Source organism: Homalodisca vitripennis, chromosome X, assembly GCF_021130785.1.
Source record: "Homalodisca vitripennis isolate AUS2020 chromosome X, UT_GWSS_2.1, whole genome shotgun sequence".
Taxonomy (NCBI): Eukaryota; Metazoa; Arthropoda; class Insecta; order Hemiptera; family Cicadellidae; genus Homalodisca; species Homalodisca vitripennis.
In genome coordinates, this window is record NC_060215.1 from 57,807,035 (window position 1) to 57,830,181 (window position 23,147).

General features: G+C 31.3%; 1 protein-coding gene across 1 annotated transcript; it reads left to right on the forward strand.

Moving 5' to 3' along the window:
- Positions 1–424: 424 nt before the first annotated feature.
- On the forward strand, positions 425–22,822 carry LOC124369034 (pro-neuropeptide Y-like). Its single transcript, XM_046826714.1, has 3 exons — positions 425–526; positions 21,654–21,851; positions 22,477–22,822. Exons 2-3 carry the CDS (start codon positions 21,655–21,657, stop codon positions 22,628–22,630), a joined length of 351 nt encoding a protein of 116 aa, XP_046682670.1. The 5' UTR covers positions 425–526; position 21,654; the 3' UTR covers positions 22,631–22,822.
- The last annotated feature ends 325 nt before the right edge of the window (positions 22,823–23,147 follow it).

Here is a 23,147-nt window from a genome sequence, read left to right on the forward strand (position 1 = left end):
TACTGTACATTTGGCTTGAAAATTCCAGGATAGGCAATTAGTTCGAAAATATTTATTATAGTCGAAACTACATAACTTAACAGAAAGTTGAATTTCTTTTTGCTTCCATTACGAAATTTAAAGTTAACTGATCGCTGAACAAATTAAGTGTGGAAAGTTGAAAGTGCAGCTTCGAATTAAGTTACATTTCACGAGGGTAGCGATGAGGGTGAAAATCCATAAACCGTAATTTATTGAAGTAAAAAGATAAAGGGGCATTCACCGTCGAGAGAGGAGCGAGGGGGCATGATGCATCAGGAGCCGGTACGCGCGAATACGGCGTGGAGCTCTGTACTTATAGAAGATTGTGACAGGTGGTTGTGTGGGTGTTGCGGGGCACAATTAAAGGATATTGTGGCATGCCCCTGCCCCCATTCGTGGGTGGAGGCGAGTGCGCAAGTTACGCGCGTGTATAAAACTCGCAGCAACCCTCGACAGTCGACTGACGGCTGCACGGTGACCGAAGCTCGCACTACACCGCAGTTAGGTAAGTATACGTCATACTTAACTTACGCTCCAAAAAATACTTACGACTGGTTATTTTAACCGGTCACTTTATAATATATACCCTTATCTTTCAAATCAACGTTTAACATTTTTATTCGTAATGCCGGACTATCATGTTTGTTGATTGTCGGAGAACATGCTAAAAAATTTTAGAACTAAATCAGTACTGTCCATAAATACTAATAAATACAAGTTTTAAGTGTAAAGGGACTCCTTTTAATACAAAAGTATTTTTCAAACTACTTTTACAACAATTTTAAAGTTTAAACGTAACATCAAGTTTGAATTTGTGTTAAGATATTGATTTAAATTATTGGAATAACTTAAACTTTATAAAAATAAAACTTACGAACTGCATATTCAGTCCAAATAATCAGAATATTACGTCTTTCCTGCCACGTAAATGTATTTTTATACGTACCGTATCCACTTATTGAATGATCTACTTGGCTTATCTGCATTTCCGTGTGCCCTCGCCTGTTTTAACCAATATTGAATCACTCTCGCATGTGTTATAAGGTTATATTTATTCTATCATTTATATTTATTGGATTATATAAACAACATTTGACCACTTTTACTAAAAAGCTCCTATACTACAATGTAATTACAGTACAATACATCGGCAAAAAGTCTTGAAATAGTTTTGAGAACAGTTAAAACAAGTTATGCAGAATGAACTGTTTTATTTTTAGTCGTATAAAACAATATATGATATAGTAATCATCGTTTTGTACTTAAGATTTAAAAGTACATTACTGGAAATAAAGTACTCTGAGAGCGAGAAGGCGTCTACGTCCGTAGGTACCATTAAAGTAAGTTTTCCTGTGTGCGGTACTTCAGCAGCTGTGGAACCGGTATACTTATAACACTTGAATATGTGTTGTTAAAACCGCCATTCTCTTTACTCCCTTCCAATCTCCAATCTCTCCCCACACCATTTACTTTAGCTGCTATAGTATTCATTTTAATATTTTCAAAGTCTATATTAGTTTAAATGTGACCTCATTACAACTTGATCTTTCAAATAAAGGTTTGGTTCGCATTATTTTAATTTAAAAAGTGTTTCCTTACTATCATCTAATACAATACTTCGAAACTGCTTTATACTTCTTGGAAAAGTAAATATGTTACAAATGATATTTAATAGAAATATTTAAATGGTTGGCCCCTAGTAATAATTAATTTTTTTAATGTACAAAATATCAAGTAGAGACGTAATAAGGGAAGTTTCTGGAAAACTTTTAACGGTACTGTTTCACAAGATCACAAAAGCTAATTGGATAATGCCGACAATCAGGTGTAATATACAATAGAGTTGTTTTAAAACCCGGCACAGCTTTTAATTAAAAGTTATTTAACCTATCTACGACAAGGTTAACAAAGATATGATGAACATGAATTTATTGCTCTTCATTAGTGTTGGGTTTGAAGATCTTGACGAAGTGAACCTAAAAGTTCTTCGTTAAAAATAATATAAGCAATAATGGTCTTGTTATTTCGAAAATTTATTTATTTTATATTCAGTGATAAACCCTAAAACAATAGATTAAGCACGTAATGTTCATGTACAAAATTGGAAACAAACCACCGCTCAACGAACGTAATGTTTTTTGAATACAGTTTTTGGAATTTAATTCAATTAAACTTTTAAATTATAAAGTTAAATCCATACATGCAACTTAAAATTCATATTATTAACAACATTATCTTTTATTACTATATTTCCAACTTATTTTGATTTAATAGGGAAAGAAGAATAATTGCAGATCTATCAAAAATCCGTCACCAAATGTAATAAAAAATATTATTTAGCGTATATATTAAGGTAACCATATTGATATGTTTATATGATAGTAGTTTATAATAAATGTATTTATAAGTACACTTTTACTGTTTATAATTAATTATGATGCTAAAATTAACACGTTTTCAATTATTTTGACTTAAATAGTGAAATATCACCAAATGATACATTCATTAAGCAGTTTATAACGTTATGACTCCCGTAATATATGTATTAAAATAGGAATGGGAGTTATGATAAAAATATATACATATTACAACAGTGACGGTCATTTGCTTTTATAAGGAGTGGACTATCTGCTCTAAGCAAACACAAATTTTTTCAAAACTGTATAAAAAAACATACCACACCTTCAAATCGTTAACAATAGTGAATATATATTATGAAGTTTTACTATAATTCATTGCAATTTTAGTATCATACATTTAGAAACTATTATTATTTCAGGCAAAAATTATAACTATATATTTTTAATGAAAACCCTTCGGGTTCTATTTTAACAAAATCTTAGCTATTTTAAAACATTTTAATATGTTCTAATGTTAGTTTGCTTATTTAAACACATATGTGAAAGAAACAGCCAAATACAAAATAATTGAATCGTAAAAAGTAAGGGTTCTGTGGTGTAATGGTAGCACATTCACCCGGCAAGTGAGAGATCGGGGTTCGAGTCCCGGCGAAGCAAGTACTTTTTATGATTCAATGTTTATTGAAATTTTATATATATATATATATATATATATATATATATATATATATATATAATGCACTGACATTGGTAAATGTTGATTGTAATACTCAGGTGGAGGTAAAAAATCAAATTGTCCATATTTTTCTGACATTGGATAATTATTACCACTATGTTACTATTATCAAGGTGATATTAATAAACCTAAAAATCAATATTTCATGATTTGTTTAAAATATGATGTCCTAGTTCGTATATACTACCGTTATTTATGCTATGGTTTTACATTTATAGAAAAATAACGTTCCATAATAACGTAGTCATAATAGTGGCATATTAAGTGAAACGCATACCCATAATGGGAATTTGGATATTGTGAAAATCCCACGTTTATTTTTACTGATCAGTCGTAGAGACTTTGATTTAATAGTTCATTTAAATCACAGGACTTGTTGTGGTCCGATACAACTATCAGCTTCGGCTTACATTATTCCTTGAATATCCCTGAGTGTTTTGGTTTTGAAGAACACATTTATTTATTCATTAGAATTTCAAATTACGATGTGAATGCATCGTATTATTAGTAACGTTTTCGTCATGCATTAGACTTATTATTATAGTATATTTGTAGCTTCGGAATTGGCATCAGATTATTAAATTTAATTATATTTAATTTTAAATAAATGCGTATTTACCATAAGTAAAGCCCAATTCTTCAAAGACCGTGTAAGTAGAAGTTCAAAACTTATTATATATATACATTTTACTAGGAATTGTGGAACCAATAAGCAAGTTTTCTTTTTAAATTTTGCACCCAATGTAATTACGGAACCCGTTAATTCTGCGTGGAACGTTATGGCTTTTATAACGGCTTTGATTGATCCTAACCCTCCAGAATCTGTAATAAATGTCGATTGAAATCCACAGTGGGTCACTAAACAAACGCGATAACGACTCCATGTGCGGTTACGAATACTGCGATATAACCATGATAACCTCCACAGCTCAGCGAACACTCATTCTCTGGACCTCACGCTCAGGTCTATTCAAATTGTAATCGTGATTTATCTCGTTGCCCTAAGTTCATATTAAGAAGGTCAACATGTTATTAGGTACCTATATCAATTTCACAGTAATGATTAATAAATTTCTGTTTAAATCACCCAATAAAAAAGTTGGATTTTAGTTTTAATCCAATAAAAGGAGTTAGTACAACAGTATTAGTATTTTTGTTTGAAACCAAAGGCATTTTAAGAACGCATGGGTGGGGAGACCTTGGCAGATTTTCTTTTAAAAGGAGGAAATCTTCAAATTAATATCCAACATTGAAGGACTTATACGTGACTATGTTAGTAGTTTTCATTATTTAATGGAATCATAATCAACTATTTATATTAAAACTATAATATATGTATTGGGGCCCCCCAGTTCTATGATAACGGTTGTAGTCATTTCATCTGACTCACTCTATGTTAATTTTTCGGAAGTACTTAACCGATGAAATTCTACTTCTACGATATATTGTTAGGACACCATCCTGTATATTCTCACATATTGTTGAATAAAGAGTTTGAGTTAAATTCATAAATCGGGCAATATTCCATTTTGCCTTTCCCATTTTCATTAAATACGATTATGCCACATGCCTACATTATAATTAAACTAACTAGTATTCGAAAAATATACATAATTATTCATCAAATTATTAAAAGTTATTGAAATGTGACTAGCTATTCTTGTCTAAAGACAATTCTGTTTTAGAATAATTCTGGTTTCTTCCAACAGCAGCCTGCAAACTGTGTTCAGGCAAGTAACTTATTGTGTAAACAGTTTTTTTGTGTAATTTTATATTTTTGGTTTCAGCCAACCATTCTTTCAATTGCATACCTTGCAGGTGCTTTAGTGAAAATATCTTAGTGGATACTCTCATTCAGAAACTAAATTTATAACTAAGATTAATGAGTTATATTGGCAGACAGCATGGGCATTAGGAATAAATAAACAAAACGGGAATTACCGGTACCTTACTTGGACGATAAATGTATGAGAAAACGCATTGTTACTCCACTCGCACAATCAATTACATGAGCATTTACGTTGGTCTTATGTTTAGATCAATAGAAAACTTAATATTTAACCGTTTTACAGTGTAGAAAAAGTATGAAACCTCAATGAATAAATACATATCTGCGTGTATGTTTGTTTGTTGTTATTGAAACCTTATATGTTGTTTGGTTATGTTTCCACGCCATTTCAGAGTGAGATAATTAAACAAAAATGGGATTTACTTCAAACATGAATGAATCATGCAGCTGTCACCACTGACGCAATGTTGTTAACTGTCATCTCTGTTCATTTAAATCTACACATTTAAAATATAATCAAATCATTATCAAACACAAAGCAAATCGTTTATTTATATAATTATATATTGTCAAACGTAAAAAATAAGCCACGTGTCGAATTTAGGTTTTGAATAACATTAATTATCGAATCTACTTCATGCACGAATCTAATAATTTTGTTACCATTCACACCCTTGGTAACTAAGCATCTTATGTAAATTTCGTGTATTATTAATAAACAAGTCAAAGTAAAGTAAATTTCCAGATAAATTCATAGTTGTAAACATTTTGAATAAGAATTTGCAGAGCGGAAGAATGATAGGTTTCTTGAGCTACAGGTGTTTAAACCTTCTCTTCAAGAAGTATACACTTTTCTAGAACAGAAGTCTTGTAAATACATAACACTGTTACTTTAATAATGCATACAAAAATTAATTGTATTTTAATAAATAAGGTTCTCATATAATCTACGACATACCATAGTTTTGAATGGTTAACATAAAGAAACTTCCAATTAATAGAGTTAGTTTATAATAATCAATATTAAATATTTCAGGTCACCTTATCTTATTACGCTAAACAGTATTGGGTTCAACCTTATGCTTCAATTATTTTTGTGTTCACAGCGTATCTTATTCACAACTTTATACTTCGAGGGATAGAATTTCAAGAATGTAAACAGCTCAATGATTTCATTTCCAATCTATACATTTTTTTAATGTTTATGTAATGAGTAAAGGGTTCAAAGAAAGAAACCATGTTCTTGTGGGACAAGAACGACAACCGCAATCAATAAGTTTTGTAGCACACAGAAATTTGTTACGCTGTAAAGTGGATAAATCTGTTAGGATTGAGATAAAGTACAGCAGCGCGACGCGGGAGGGTTTACTTCCTCGTGGACAAGCCTTTGACGAACGTCAGATACATCCGTTACTTATTCTTTGAGACTAACATCACGTCATCTCGAAATAACTTAATACGTTGACCAGATACAGAAATATATCCGATAGCATTTATTTCCCGGAATCGGCATGAGTCCGAAGCAGTTGTCTTTAGAAACAAGCTTGTAATCCGAAGTTTGAGACTTAGGATTCAGGTGAATCGATTGATACCACGCATCGAGATTGGATCTCACATATATTTGGCTTTTGTCGATCTAGAATAGGAATACCGTGGATAAATATCGTCACCCCTTATCTCCAAAACCTGGCTTTCGGCTAGCTGGGTAACATAACTCTACAACTCCTCGCGATACCGCGCGACACCAACATCTCACACACCCTCTTAAACTTTTCACATCCATTACAAATACAAAAACTCACTTACTACTATCGATTTATTTCATAATTGTTTGTCATTCATTTGGTATCTATTACTGGAAAGTAAGATGTTTTGTGTAGGTCGGATAAAAGTGATTTTTATAGAATGTTTAGTTTTCATGAATGAATAATCTACAACAAATTTGTATGTTCTACGTACTGAGATCTTTTATGAGTATCTTTTCTGAGACGGTTAAAAATATTTATGGAGTTTGAAATATTTCACGCCCAAGACAAATTAAGATTAATGTATGGTACTGAATTTCACAACACTTACTAAGTGTTTGAAAAAGATTTTATTGAGAAAGAAAGAGATCACTCTAAATTTCAATCACTAAGCAATATTACTGTGATATAACAAATACATGAAGAGAAAATTGGAGTATGGTTATAACATTTTTTTAAATTATAAAGTCACGGCCATTTAAGAAAATTTCCTTGAAGACGGAGAAAAGAAACATGTGTAGAATACTTCACGAGGAATTATAGGTAATTAAAGAAGGAAATGTAGATGATTTTGTAGTCATGTCCACATAAAATATATATAAATGTGAACAAATTACATGACGTGGCAGCCTCAAAGAGCCACGCATGTTTTAATAGCTTAAGTAAATATTATTATATTATTTTAGTGAAATATAACATAAGAAAATAACATTTTACTACATTATTACTGAGGGAATAAAAGTTGTAATTATCAAAATACATTTCTTTCCCTCCAATTATCTTTGATATAGATACTGTAAAACACTTATATCGTTATCGTCAAAAGTGTTTCTATGGACCTGATTATTAGTATGGTACTAAAGCTTCCAATCGCTCCTAGAATAATAAAAAATCCTTTTTGTAATGTTAATTTATTACAAAGGGTAGGAATATTAAAGGGCTGTGATCCTTGAAAAATTCAGTAAATTTTAATAGTTGAAAAATTCAATAAAAATGGTTTCAATCTCTCTGCATTTAGCAGTGCACTATGTCATCAATCACTTTCTACCTACACAACAGCGCCTACGTTTTAGGATGCAGCAAATTACACTTTGGTTTTATATTGCGTTTTGTCCGTGGAAGGCGCTAAGATAACAGGATTGGCCGAGTATATGGAAAAAATAGAAATTTGTTTTTTGTTATGTGATGCTGAATAAGTAATACAAGTTTCCATTAAAGGCTATGAAGAAAGTAGATTTTCGATACCTGTTTAATAAAAACCAAAGATGAAGTAATAAAACTTTATGATTGGAAATAGGTAAGATTTGTCACTGTTTTTCCTCGTTTGTATTTACAAAATAAATAAATAGTTATTAACTATTGCATTAATGTTATAATCTAACGTATGTTATGGTTCAACTAACGCCTTGTATAAGATTCACTAGCATTACATAATTTATACTCATTCATACTCGTAGAAATGTTTAACTTGTACTTCGGTTACGGTTTATACAAAGTTATAATGAATATAACGTATAATGAGTATTACAGTTCCGTAGATTATCCTATAAAAACTCTACATATAATTATAATATGTTAGATTGAATATAAACTGAAATTTTAAAAACGAGAGATATGCGGAAAACAGTAAAATCTTAATAGACAACTTTCTTAAAAAGACGCAGTCATTGTAACATGTATTATCTAAAGAACATATTGTATGTTTAAAATAAACTTAAAAATAAAGTCTGTTATATAATACACCTTAGTATACGTTCAATTAAATATTACATAACTTATGTTATGAAAGTTCAGGAAATAAAGCAAATTCACCAATAAATACAGATCCAATTGATCAACGATGGTTTGTGGCACCAAATCAGTTTAGCGTATCCACGTCAAATGTGCCAACGCCATTTTATCAACTATTCGTCATTCTAATTCAAAGATCAAACTGTCTCGCTCAATGTAATATCCATATATTAGAAACCTGTTTACGCAATAAATCAAATGTGTTCTTTTTACGTTCAGTTTCTATTAAACCCGTGATATCCGTTTGCTTGAAACCGTTAGACTGTGTGTAGTAGCCAGGCGTCACAGCGTGAATATAGTTAGATTGGAACCCTCTTGTTTGGAATGCATATTAATCAAGCGTAACCAATTCATGAAGTCATCAACATCACAATGACAAACAATCGAGAGAATTGTCATCCCCATGGTGACACATAGGTTGTGCCCTCAATTCGTTTGCCGCAAATAAAGCTATAATACGATGATATAAAAAGAGAAAGACAAGTGCGAGAAATTGTACTCAAACATAAGAATAATTGCATATTATTATAATTCTCAATAACTTTTTTATTTAATTTTCAATTAAAACGTCTAGTTAATTGGAACACAAAAGGAAATGAAATGGCATACGTTGCTAGTATTGACAAAACTACCACAGTTACAATGGACAACAATCAGAAAACTACTGATCGTGCGTAAAAGGTTGCATGTAACGTTATAAGTGTTTTATGGAGATACAAGTACTATTGACATGTTTTTTTCTTAGGACAAGAAGTTTAGACACTGTTCTAAAAGGACCTTTGCACTGCGTCTGGAGTGATATGATATTCTGGATGGGTAAAGTTTGGTAAGACCAGTATTGAAACTTTCGGGCGCCGCCATTTTGTTTAGGATTAACCTTTTGAAGTTCAATTTGCGGCATGATGTTCAACTAATTAAGAAATTTAAAAAGATATGTACATCGGCCTATGCTTAAATTTAAGATTTCCCACCGACTTCTTACTGGCTATCCCCTGATGTGGTAAAGAGGTACTGGTTGCATTAAAAAGATAAATTTTGTAAAATGTTTTATTAGAAATCTAGACACTGCTAGAACGTTGTAGCATACTATATACGCTTAAAGACACAAATTAGAAGTTTACTGGCCAGCTTTATGTTACACAAGAAAAACGAATCTAAATATTTTAGACATATGTTTTCTCCTAATATTGTGGTATATCCGGTCACTACTTTTAATAACTCTTAATTTAACTATTTTTATGTTCAATTATGGAATTAACAACATACATACGATTATTTAATTTTTATTTGGTCTAAAATAGGAGGGAAAATATAATTTATACTGTTTATTTGTGTGTATGTATACTGACACATATAAAACACGCACGACACGTCTTTGCAAAAATGGCTGGTTTTGATGTTACGTCTTTTTGGACACAAAAACTTCTAAATCATAAATCTATAACAAACAAAAAAGAATCATACTTCTACATCATAAATTAATTTACTATTTAATTACAATATTGTTATGTATTAATTAATGATATCTTTATAAGATGAAGTAAAACATCCTTCGAAAATATTACGCAAAGAAATAACAGCTAACTATAAATAAAACTTTGTTCAATGTTCAAAATTTTCTGGCTAAACAAATTACTCTTTCCTCATATCTGAACTTAAACGTATTACGTTTCTTACGAAGAATAATACCACCTCGATTCCAAATTATAAAACAATGTGGTATGTAATCTTTGATGTATTTTTTCTAGACGATCAATTATGCAACAATAGGTCGTGTGGACATAGTGGATTAAAACTTTACTACTTATTCATGTTAGTCAATTCAAAAGCAGTTTTATACAAAATATATCCCATTAATGTTACGATAGACTGAACTCAAACAATTATATTTATCATGCAACATCCATGTACCTTGAATGGGTGAAAATGACTCAACATAAAACACAACGAAATGAACATCCAGTTTTTCTAATGCACTCTTCAGGAAAACTTTGAAATTTTTTTATATTGACTTATTACGACATTATTAGTAAAATGAATTATTTTAGTATGCTCCACATGTAATATATCATTACTGAAATGCTCTGTGTAATTCTGAACCAATTTTCTTTACAAGAGATTTTTGTTCAAGTTTCGTATACATAAATACATGTTAGAATTGTACTAATAGAAAATAATAATACATTTTCTTTTATTTACTTTCTCGCAAATGTCTGCTTGAATGAAATGTAGAGAATTTTACTCTACGTGGTGTTTTTATAGAAAATAAACACACCCACTCACGCAATTCAATTTGTCACAGGAGTACTTATCACTCGACTGTTTTTACATAACTAGTTTTGTATCTTCTATTCCCAATATATAAAATTGCCAACATTAAAGTATATAGTATCTTTAATTTAAACAGTTCATAGAGTTTGGCTCTAAACTGTAAAACCAAAATGTTTGTTGAGTGTGCGGGAACTTCAGCAGGCAAAAGAAGAACGTTCAGCTGCAGATGACAGCCACAGCCAGATGATTTGGAAACGTTCTTGCTCGAGTTAACTATTTATTTTGCTACTCTTTTTTACGTCGTCTACTAAGAACCCCTTCTTTGAACTGTGTCTTTGTCAAATATAAGTTGTCTCCAATACAAATACATTTAATAAAACTCTGTGATGTTTCTCTTTGTAATGCTATTCTGTAATCAGCGTATTTTATAAACGCAGAACTTCAATTCAATACAGTTATAAGCATTTTTATAATTTGTATGCTACTCTGGCATTTTTTATCATCTCATCAGTTTTTATCGGCCTTTATTCGCCGCTTTTGGTCATACGCCCTTAGCCCACAGTTTGCACCAGCCTCACCAGAGTTCTTGCAACACCTTCACCCTACCTCAGTAACCAGATTATTTCAGAGTAATTGAGTATTTCAAGTGCAACAAAAACTCATTGTGGTGTCTGTAACCATAGAACATTATTGAAAGAATCATTTGGACTTTGCCTTTCCATACCCCTAGTACAGTATATCTATAAAATATGGAGCAAAAATAAATATTTCAAAAGTTATATTAGTATAAGAATCACAAATGGAAAAATCAATCTTGTGCTATATAAGGTAAAACTTATTTGAGTGGCTTAGCAAATTTAAATACATATATTTTGTGTACCAAACTATTCATAAATAATAAAAAACAAAATAAAAATATAAAATAACGTAAGGACTCTCCTGAACTAAAACAAAATGTGATTATGACATTAACAAAATAGTTAAGTTAAAATCACAAACTAATAGAGCTCAAATAACAGGAGTTGTATGATAATTTTGCTTGTTTATTTCTGCGTGTCTACATATATAACTGTTTAATAACTTCCAGTTTTTATCTCACTGACAACGAGAAAAATATCGGGTTTTTGGAACTTTTCAACCAAACTGCAACTTTGAACATTCATAACTCGGAAACTTGTGATTTTGTGGGCGGTTTGCTCGTAGTAGTAACAAACTAACATTCAGAACTGCTCAGAGCTTGGCAACATACTCACTACCGTAACAACTGATCAAATCGGGACTATTCCAAAACATACTTTGTACCGTGTACTCGTCGTCCTAAGAGTACAAGTCATCGCAAACCGAAAGTACTCGGAACATGTTACTTTTACAATACAGATACACGTTTACCGCCGTTCCTGGTGCAAAGTACTCGGACTCGTTTAGCAGTAACAGTAACTGGAACTCTCAGTAATTTAGGAATACTCTGTAACGTATTATTTCAAATCCGCACAGAAAGTTATGTTTGTTATGATGACACAGAAAATCGGTGTTCAGTTTGCTGACAAACATCAGTTTTGACATACAATTACTGTATTGTAGAATGCAAGTCTCTGTCAGTGTCTCTTCTCTCCTCCTAAATACCCTCGTCCCCCCTCATTCACTCATACATAAAAACAATAATAACTACAACATAATATCACTAAATTCTATTTACAACTCCTTACTCTTATATTTTAAGTGTTGATTTCAGTACTGTAGTGGTCGCTTTTTTGGATTCCATGTGGGATTAAGTAATACATTTAAGTTGTTACATAGTTACACTAGACACTGTAACATGAAGTTAGCTGTTTCCAGAACGTGTCCATATCATCCATAATTTAATGTGCCACGAGAATATTTGTCACTAATAGTTTTGTATCGTTAATTAATATCTTTAACAGTTGAACAGTGATAAAATTACTGCATTTATTATAAAGTATCTCAGATTTGAACTATACCTAAAAGGTAAATGTAATTATATACAGTCAAAATCCACAGAGATGAGATATCTTTGGAGTGCGGAGGCGATCTGAGACCTAGTAAAGTGAATCGAGCACGAACTGCTAACTGACCCAGATCCTCGCAGGCCGTTGCAATATTCAAATCTTAAATATTGTATTAATATTATAAGTAATTAATATAAGTGATAGTAACTTTTATATGAATATATTGATGACTGATAATAATGCAGTCAGTCTATACAAGATATTGAGATTCATCGCCGTCCGGACCACACATTTATCCTCTACATTGGTATTAGAGTAGTCATCGATCAACGTTTCTAACGATGGACTCGTGACTATGATGGATCGTATATCTACCGGTAATCACAGTGATGTCTGAATATAAGAGCAATTCAAATTTAAAAATAAAAAGAGATTTTTTAATGCAAAAAGTCTTTTCTACCATGTGGTTACATCACTCGTCGGAATGACAGAGAGCTTAAGTAACTCCATAGCTCGGAAACACTGCAAATTGTTTTAAAATATCGCGACGCTGTAATCACTTTCTATGCTTGTTTTTAATGTCATCTAACACTGAAAGCAGGCTATTTCTCAAGTGCATTTATAGCAATAAACATTTGCTGCTCTCCAATTTTGTTAATTGAAATATTTTAACATGATAAAAATTACATAGTATTTATCAAAATGCAACGAATCAGAAAAGTTAGGCATGAAAGATCGCACAAGATATGTACTTTATGATGACTTGTTATTAAGTGTTTAAAATCAACGTCTCGAACACTTGTCTTTTGAATCACTAATTCATCTTAACATTACAATCTTCCCTCATCCAAACAAATGAAGATTTTAACATAGGAAGCAAGTACTAGAGACTTTTGGGCATTCAGTGCCAAACTAATTAATACGTACTGTCGTGGCCAGAACAGGATGTGGATTTGGTGTGATCATTTCACACAATGATTGAGCGAAGATGAAGTGTTAACTCCAGCGTAGACAATGATCAGAATGACAAAATGAGGAAGCCATTGACTACAGGCATCTGAGTGGAGATACCTTTGTGACCGTTTCTATCTATAACGTTATATCATGTCCCTGGTCCCTTGTTCCTGTAAAAGCAATCAATTGATAGGAATCGAAACTCGGAGTGGTGTAGCATTCTCTGAATTAAAACTTTTTTTGTTACATGGAAAATTTTGATCAATTCTAATATTAAAATTGCATATGGTTTAAAAACTTTATATATATATATATATATATATATAATTTTAAAATATATATAGTACTGATATCTGTTATTTGCGCCTTTGCATGCAATTTCATGTTGAATAACTGAGTACCTAATTTAATTCATGGTCATCGAAACCATATTCCCACCTCAAGAATTGGACTTTAAAAGGCAGTGTTTAGGAAGTTTAAAAACAGTATATCGGGCTCTGAAATAGGAGATTGAATCAGTGTTTATAAGCACCAGTGAAATAACGTAAATTCATATACAATATTACATTGAATAGTTCCAAAGAATTCAGTAACGGTTATGGTTTTATTAACTATTTTAAACCAGTGGGAATGAATCATAAAGTATGTGTCCGTATATTCCTGATGTTAGCACATACGTTGTCATATGTTGAAACTCTACAGATTATTTGAGGTACCATAATTAAGTTTTTATGTAAATTTCAACACAATCGTACATTTGCTTTATTAAGTAAGAAGCCCAAAGAAAAATCCGTACTAAAAAAAATATAATATTTACGGTTAGTTTAAATCCCTTAAACCTGACTGCCTCGCGGACCACCCACCTAGCTGTTCTCGTTTTTGTCCTCAGTTTTCGTTCTTGGAAAATATGTATGTAAATGTGATACAATACAGCGTGCGTCCTTGCTTTCCAGTCTATGTTCGTTATATTTATTTAACATGATAAAAATTACATAGTATTTATCATTGTAGTATTTATCCACAGACACTTCTCATTCTTAGAACTATTTAATTTTTTATACACCCAATCAGTATTGAAGCCCTCGTCAGTGCAAAACGAACTCGCTGCATCCTGGGTGGTTATCTGGGCCCTAAATAAATTGAAATTTGTTCCTTGTACTTTGCTTTGTGATATCCATGTCAAGGGCTTGCTGTGTTCGCATGTTTCCTCAAATTGTATTCACGGAGGAAATTTAGTTTCAAGTACTTTAAAGTGCTTCATAATTTAGTTAATTAAATTATAGTGAACCTATTAAAATAATATCCAAAATACAATAAATTGTTTGGATTCGCCACTGATACCACCTATTGTAAAAGTTAGAAAATACTTATTGTAATTGCCATATGGAAATAATTAAACTATGGATGGTTTGATTAGTCTAAAAATCTTGTATAGTTTTAAATCAAAATGAAGAACTTTAAAACAATTTACTTGTTACAACTAACAAAAGTAAAATTTCTTTTCACTGTTTAAACCACTTTAGTCACTAGATTTTTAGTGTGACTTTATATATGAGGATTAAAAGAAGAACCTCTAGCAAAAGATGTTCGATATAAGCGGAACCTCCACGAAACAGTATTTATCGTTTTCTTGGAAAAAAGTTACAAAACAATATTAATCAAATTAGATTTATAAGTTATTATTATTTATATTAAATATTTGCGTAATAATTTAACTTACCTACGAAACTTGCAACGTTTTAAATCACACAGACACTTAAATTATAGCACTCATGGGTTTATCTTAAACTCACTAAATTATTAAACTATTATGTTTATCCCATGTAGAGCATGTGGAACCATGATACAAACTTGCAGCTTCAAATGCATAATTTATTTATTCACCAACACCATATTTATTTACCAATCACCAATACATTGGTGTTTGTAAATAGTTGGTTTCAATAACATAGTCCAAATTATATATTCAAAGGAATGTTCAAATAATTCTTCTTAAAATTAACTTTAAATTAAATTCTTTAAATTAATAGGCGGTGAGTAAAGGAACTTTTCAAGATATATCTACAGCTAGTATTTTATACAAATTTAAATATAATTTTACGAAAGTTTTAAGAATCTATAACTTAATTTCCAAAACTATACATACAGTTTCAATTTAATACATTTTCTTGTTGTTTTTAAATGTTCCTAATTGTATAAGAACACTTTTTTTATGTTGTCCTTTACTTTTATATTAGAGTAAAAAATGCCAGTAGCATTGAAATATTGATAGTTAATAAGCAGAATTTTATTTTGAGTATTATGATGTTTAAATAGTAAATCAGAAGTGTATCTCAGCTCAAAATAACCAGGGCAAACCCCAGAGGGGGGAATAACAGTAACTACTTCATTCTATTCTTGGCTGAACATTACCAGTGAACCTGAACCACAGTAATAACTACAGTTGTGCTACAAGTTACATGGTAATCAAGCAAATTATACCTCCACTTGACGTATTTTCCTTCTGTAGTTAATGTTGGTTTGGATTATTTGACTGGTGTTGCTGTTTCTTTTTCACACAGTAAATATGCAAAAAGCAAGAGTTTCAAAAATTGTGTCATGCAAGCGTAATAGATTAAAAGTAGTGTAAATAATATATTAGCTCCTTCTCAATTTTCTTTTAAAGCATTTTCATCTGTTTATTTAAATAATAATTTATAGTAATTCGTGTCTTATGTATTTTTATGCGTCTCCAGTCCATCAGAACTGCTATGAAACTGTACGCTAATTTCTATTATATTCTTGAATTTAGTCTACACTTGGTTCTTGTATACCTATAAATGATTATGACGTATGAATTAATAAGAAAGAACTCTGCATATCCGTTGAGTTTAGAACAGGCGACAGAAGATTACTTTTTACACGTTGAGAAAATGTTGTCTATCATACTCAACACACAATTTGACACTAGTATTACTGACTTACCTACTTGTTAGTGAGCTATGAAAAGTCAGATAACCCTATCCAATTAATGCTAATTTGGTTCAACATACAGTGGTGTTTCTCATGGTTATAGTAGGGAAGTTTTTAAACTTAATTGGATTCATTTAATGTTTATATATTTTAACAGGATTTTCCTTATGTTCAAAAAATATATATTTCTAGTTCAATTACATAGAGAGTAAAAAGTATTAAAAACCAAAACTTTCCAACTCTTAAATTAATATTACACATTGAAACATGTAGCATTTCTCTCAAATCCTCTCTGTTAAATCATGCTTGTTAATTATACTTAACTAAAAGCACAGAATACATACATACATATATATATATATATATATATATATATATATATATTCATTTATAAATGTGTTATTTATAAATGACACAATTATCAATATATATATATATATATATATATATAGTTATTTTAGTAACTCAATGAGGGAGGAAATAAGAGAAGGAAGTACTGATTAATTTAACTGAATTATATGCATGTTCATATTGGACATATTGACTTATGTAAGTTAAGTAGGTATTTAAAACTGTACAGTTAGTGTTTCTTTTCTTTTTGAACTCAAATTCCAAACTTGCTGTGTAACATTTTGTACAAAACTATTGATGTGGCTAGAAGTTTAAGGACATAATTTTAATCATGTGGACAAAATCCATTTATTATATATCGCCGCTTCATACAAGGCACCCCCGCGATTGGGGATTTGACCACTAGCCTCCAAAATACACATAAATCTTAAGCTTATGTCCTCCCAAGACACTCTCCGCGTGATTTAAAGTTCAGTTTTAGGATTTACTTTAGCAATATATTACAGTAATCATATTTTGTCTACACAAAAGAAGGCTTCGCAAACTAACACAGTTCAACTCATTAGTGATTTCCTTGTTATTGTCTTAAATAAAAATACAAGACAATTTGATTATATCCTTTTAACTTTAAAAAAACGCCTCACTATGCTACTAATGAACCCAAAGTTAACATAGTTAATATGATGAATACGCTCTGCCCTGACTTTTTTAGCTTCATCTGAAAGAAGTGGAATGTTAAATCTTATGTATAATGACAGGTTATTTCGAAATCTAAGGACAGATTCATTGAATCTCCTTATCCTAAACGAGTCTTAGCTGCTTTGAAGCAAGTGTGCTAAATATATTGTAAGTACTAGCTAAGATATTTATATTATTAAATGTGCATATGCACGTCAATAAACAATACTGTTAAAACATGGTTTTTAATTCTGTAATGAAATACCAAAATGGAAGTTAGAAAGTTAATTTATACGCTGTTTTAACTTTTAAAACAATAGTGCCTAAGTTTTAATTTTTAACTTTTATAGTATAGACACATATTACAAATATGTATAATGCACATAAGTCAACATTTCCATACAACACTTTTACATCATATCTATTCCAGTCATTTTTATAATTTTTCTGAAATATAAAAATGGTGTAGGTTCTCTTATTAGTAGAAAAAGAGGTTAAGGAAACAAATAATTAATCATTCTACCAGTAGTTAAATGCATTTTGCACTTTATTAAATCAATAATGTTTAAAAGTAATTTCGTGGTTCTTGTAATTAAATTTATTGTTTATCGTTATATACTTAGATAGGTTGGGAACCAACAACGCTCGTTGTTAAAGTACTTTAAAATAGCGACTTTAAATAGATGGTCCCATGAGCATTTCAACGTCCGTTGCGACTATTAAAATACCGATACAGTGATCAACCGCCAAAGCTATGACGACGTCAATAAATTGTAGGTGTAAGCTGGATAGCCAACGACAGCTGTAAGCTCAAAAGTCCGTCAAGCAAAATCTGTCCCACGACGGACGCTCAACTAAAGTGGCTACTGACGGACGTTACCCGTGTGCCCAGCTACATGATATTTTAATGTTACCTGCGACTGACATCATCAACGTCAGTTTACAACGCTCGTCTGTCTCCAACCTTGACAGTCAGATTCCCGTTGGATTGCCTCAGTAGTTATCGAGTTGAATCGATAACAGAAAAGTCGCTAGCGTTAACGGTTCAGCGCTGGACTAATGCTTAAGTACTTCCTTCATAGTAGATCCTTAGCCCAACAGACCTTCGGCTAACGCTGTTGGCATAATAGATGTAAACACAATAAAATATGGCTATAAAATTCAAGATGATGAATACAATTTTCCATTGATGTAATACTCACTGCCTTATGTAAGCAGTCCGATTTCAAAGCACAATTTAAACTGCTTTTAAATAAAGCAACATTTCTCGTTAAACGTGCAGTAGTAGTAACACTGGTTACATTCCATAAACAAGTTTTTTATTAGTAGTCGAATCAGAGTACTAACTTAAAACAAGTTTGACGGTATTATCAGGTTTGCCAACAGCTTGCAGACGTTTTTCCATTATATTGGAGAGGGGAGTATGAGAAAGACGACGTGTTAAGCCCGACCATACGTGTCTTGAAGATAATTGTGTATTCGCATATAAAACAATATATTTATTTCTTACGTGACACGTCCAATTAATTGTCCTTTCCTGCGGCTTTCTTAAATATAAATCTGATTTCACATTATTCCTTCTTTATTTATAACTTTATAACTACGTTTTTCATATTTGCTGCTTACGCTTTCATAAAACTGTTCCACATGAAATGCCTGAGAGAACGGGAGTAGATAGCGATATATAATATATAAACATGTATAACTAACAAAATAGTCCTAGAATGTAAAACAAACCGTACCATGTGTAATTGAGTGTAAATTCCTCCACTTACGTTTAATGTGACTTATGATACATAAAACATATACGTATTATCAGGAGAACGGGGAGTGTTTCCACTACTTACAAAACAAAGTTTCTACGGCATAGCAAACTCATAGTTGAAGTGTAAGAAAGACAATCATCACCCGGAGAAACCATAAAAACAATTGCTTATCACATGGAATAAAACAACAGTTCTAAGTAAAATCAAATATACCAACCATTAAACAGTATTAATAAAATCATAGAAGCGTAGAAGAAAAACAATATCACTGTTGTTTCTATGCGCCTCCAACCGCTGCAGCTGGATAAGGAGTATTATTATGTTCTGTTATATGGATGCCGAGATGTATAAGTTTACACAGTTCCCTACGATAATGGTAGTTGAATCCACATAAGAGAAACTCACTGAGGGATTTCCTTCTCCCTGTAGAAGGTCTGGAATCTTTGGGCATCGGAATCATACTTTGACAATATTCGTTACGATTTCCGGGGTGAGAAGTTCATGTCAAGGAATGAAACCGAGTATTGCTATTGTTAACATAAACATTGGAAGGTTAAATTACAATGAACGTGCGCCCTGGAGTCAGAGCGTACCTGGGGCCTTAGTGATGTTGCGAGAGTATGAGGTGCATCATTCATGGCATTCAGAATAGAATGATATATATATATATATATATATTTATAGGCCTTATATTAACAACACAAACACAATCTGAAGAAATTAAAATTGGAGTAAAAACTCCATGAAGAGTACGAGTATTAAATACAATGTTTATTACAGGGATGAGTGGCATGTCTTATTTCATAAAACGTCTAATTTCCGTTAGTTATATTTCTTTAAAACATGTCTTTTATGTTATGATTCATATACATTGTGTTAAAAATTCATTTTTTTGAATTTTTATGCGGTTTTCCGTGAGCTTGAACAACAATTTCCCAAAACTTACAACTTTTAATTGCGTATAATTTTTCATGGAGAAATCTATTTTTCTAATATTTCTGGTGATAGTAAAACTACTTACATATTTTTAGTACTATAAATATTTTTTTAATTTAATACTACTATGAAATTATAAAATATTAATCCAATCAAAAACCATTTGCAAAACCTTAAGTTGGATTTTCTATTCGGATTGTTGAAAATATTATTTAAACTTCTTTGTACTTTATTAATAAAAAATGAGATACATATTAATAAAGACACCCTCGTAATAAACAATGCCCTGCTAGAAAGACGAGCCAAACTAGTATTTCTATATGTCTTTTACAATTTTCTTGTCCAGAATGACTTATAGAGTTCGTAAAGTAAGAATTTCTAATAACAAACTGAGTTATATGGCAATATATAATGTAGCTCTTTATTTACGTTACTTGAATCTACGAAGTAACAATTAATATGTCTACATAGTAAAATACGATGTCTCCTCATATAAAACGCCGGACTTTAAAGACTTACATGTCTTGTACTTACGCAGCATTTAGAAGTAATAACAAGATATACCTGTACAATATATGAGACATAGCAAGTTTTGTATATCCAGCCGCGGTTTCCATCACCCCTAAATAACTGCCTTTCGATTTCCGTTATAAAACCATTAAATTATATTTCGAAGGAAGTATTGAATATGAATGGATAAATATAGGCTTTACGAAATAATTATCAATGAAATAGTGGTGAATAGGTTTCATGAAAAATTGAATCAGATTTACAATATTTTAATCCGAGTATCTTTCAACCTTATATCATAATTTGTAAATTGACATTATGTTGAAGATGATTATCGTAAAATTTTGTGCACGATAAAAATAAAAATAAAATAAAATAAAAAATGTGCACGTCTTGTTTTGATAAAAATATGGTTTAATAGATAGTTTAAAAATGTTTAGTAATATAATATAGTAGGGTTTCGAAGGCTCACCCCAAAATATGACCAGAAAATAAGTAAATTCTGAATAATACTTAAGGATGAGTAGTTAGGTCCGTTGTTCACAAAAAATATGCTAACAAAATAAACCAATACAATACTAAATATAAACATACAAAATACACCAACGCTACAGATTTCAATTTTCTAACAATTCAAGTGCGTAAATTATGTCAATAGTGTTATCTTACTTCTTATCTCATCTTTGCATAAAATTTGAGAAAATCTTATACTTGCCATGATCTAGAAATCGGAACACAAAACGATAATCTTCCTGCTAACACTATACCTGCTACATTACGTATAGGTGGGTTGCTCGACATTTTTTAAGATTACTCCTTGTTACAGGATGATGTGGACCGTGAACTTGACACTAGCTGGCTGTCTGTGTATGCTGGTCCTGGCCGCACCCTGTTGTTGTGAACCTTTGGCGGGTCCCGACCCCATCGCCAGACCTGCTCGGCCTAAGTCCTTCGCTTCACCAGACGATCTTCGTCTGTACCTTGACCAGCTCGGGCAGTATTTCGCCGTTGTTGGACGACCTAGGTATTTTTATCAGGTTTCATAATAGATAAGAGTATATTCTGGCACGTCTATATAAATATATTTCTTATACCATTTTGTTAATTATGTTTTAAATAGATTTTAATTTATTATGGAATGTTAGTAGAGAAGTTAGTATCCTTCTCTTAAAAGCTGTTCTGTAAGATACAAATTATATCTCTGTAAATAAAAAAAATTATTTCGTTGAATAAAATTCGAACCCAGGAACTTTAATAAACCTAAGTCCAGTCTTCAATACTCACTTAAAACATATTTATGAAATATTCCCAGGTAAACCACATTTGCTAATAAAAGTGGCTGCAATTTTCAAAAGAATATGTTGATTAAAAAGTGAACTGGCTTAAAGGTTTAATTGTTAGCGTTTTATTGTTTAAGCGCTTGACGAGTTTTAACGCTAAAAGTGTTAAGGTTATCATATACATTACCCTTAATTATCATTTCATTTAACCTGAATTGAATATTTAGATTTTTCTAAATAATAAGAACCGTGACCATTCGCAAAATTTGTCACCGAAACGCTCACTCATTCCAAAACAGAAATGTACCCTTGTATACTTGTCTCTTAATTCTTTTCAATCAGTTCCAATTTTTATTCTGTGTCTGGCAGGTTCGGGAAGAGAACGGCCCTAGCAGTGAGCAAGCCGGCACAGTCTGCAGCTCCCCGTGAACTACTCCCCAGCTACCAGCCTGCTTATCCCCAAAGTGACAGCGCAGATATCTACGATATATTTCCTTTCTACCAGCCCCAGCAACCAGAATAGTTTTCGCCGATGCAGTTTTTAATTTTCAGTGAATTTCTGCTACAGATAATTCCGAATGTTGTAATTTTTCTATGCTGTAATTTTTGGACTGAGTGGTGTAATTAAGACTGTGTCTGTTCGCAGTGTAGTATTAAACCAAATTCTATGTACATTTATGTCACAATTAAATTAAGAACTTACCGAGAGTAAAAAGTGTACTTTTAATTACAACCTTGTTTTCTGCCTCTATATTTTTTTATACTTTTAAGTATTAGTGGTAAAATAGGAACTATATGAGTTTTATGAAATTTTTGGATGTTTATCATTACTTATTTTAATTCAAAAAACTTATATTGTATGTTGAATTAATACCATATCCAAAATTTCGGGAGACTGTCATATAATTTATTTGTGCATTTATATGAGTTCAGTTTTGGCATAACAAAATTAGAAATCGGAACAAATTTTGCTTATCATAATGTAATACTCTGCATTATTGTTAATAACGAAGGTACAATAACTGTAAATTTTCTTGGTT

What these genes read in the sequence shown, in the direction of transcription:
- LOC124369034 (XM_046826714.1), top strand. Translation starts at nt 21,655, where the DNA reads ATGATGTGGACCGTGAACTTGACACTAGCTGGCTGTCTGTGTATGCTG. An exon ending in GCCGTTGTTGGACGACCTAG is followed by an intron (nt 21,852 to 22,476) that starts GTATTTTTATCA and finishes TGTGTCTGGCAG; the next exon opens with GTTCGGGAAGAGAACGGCCC.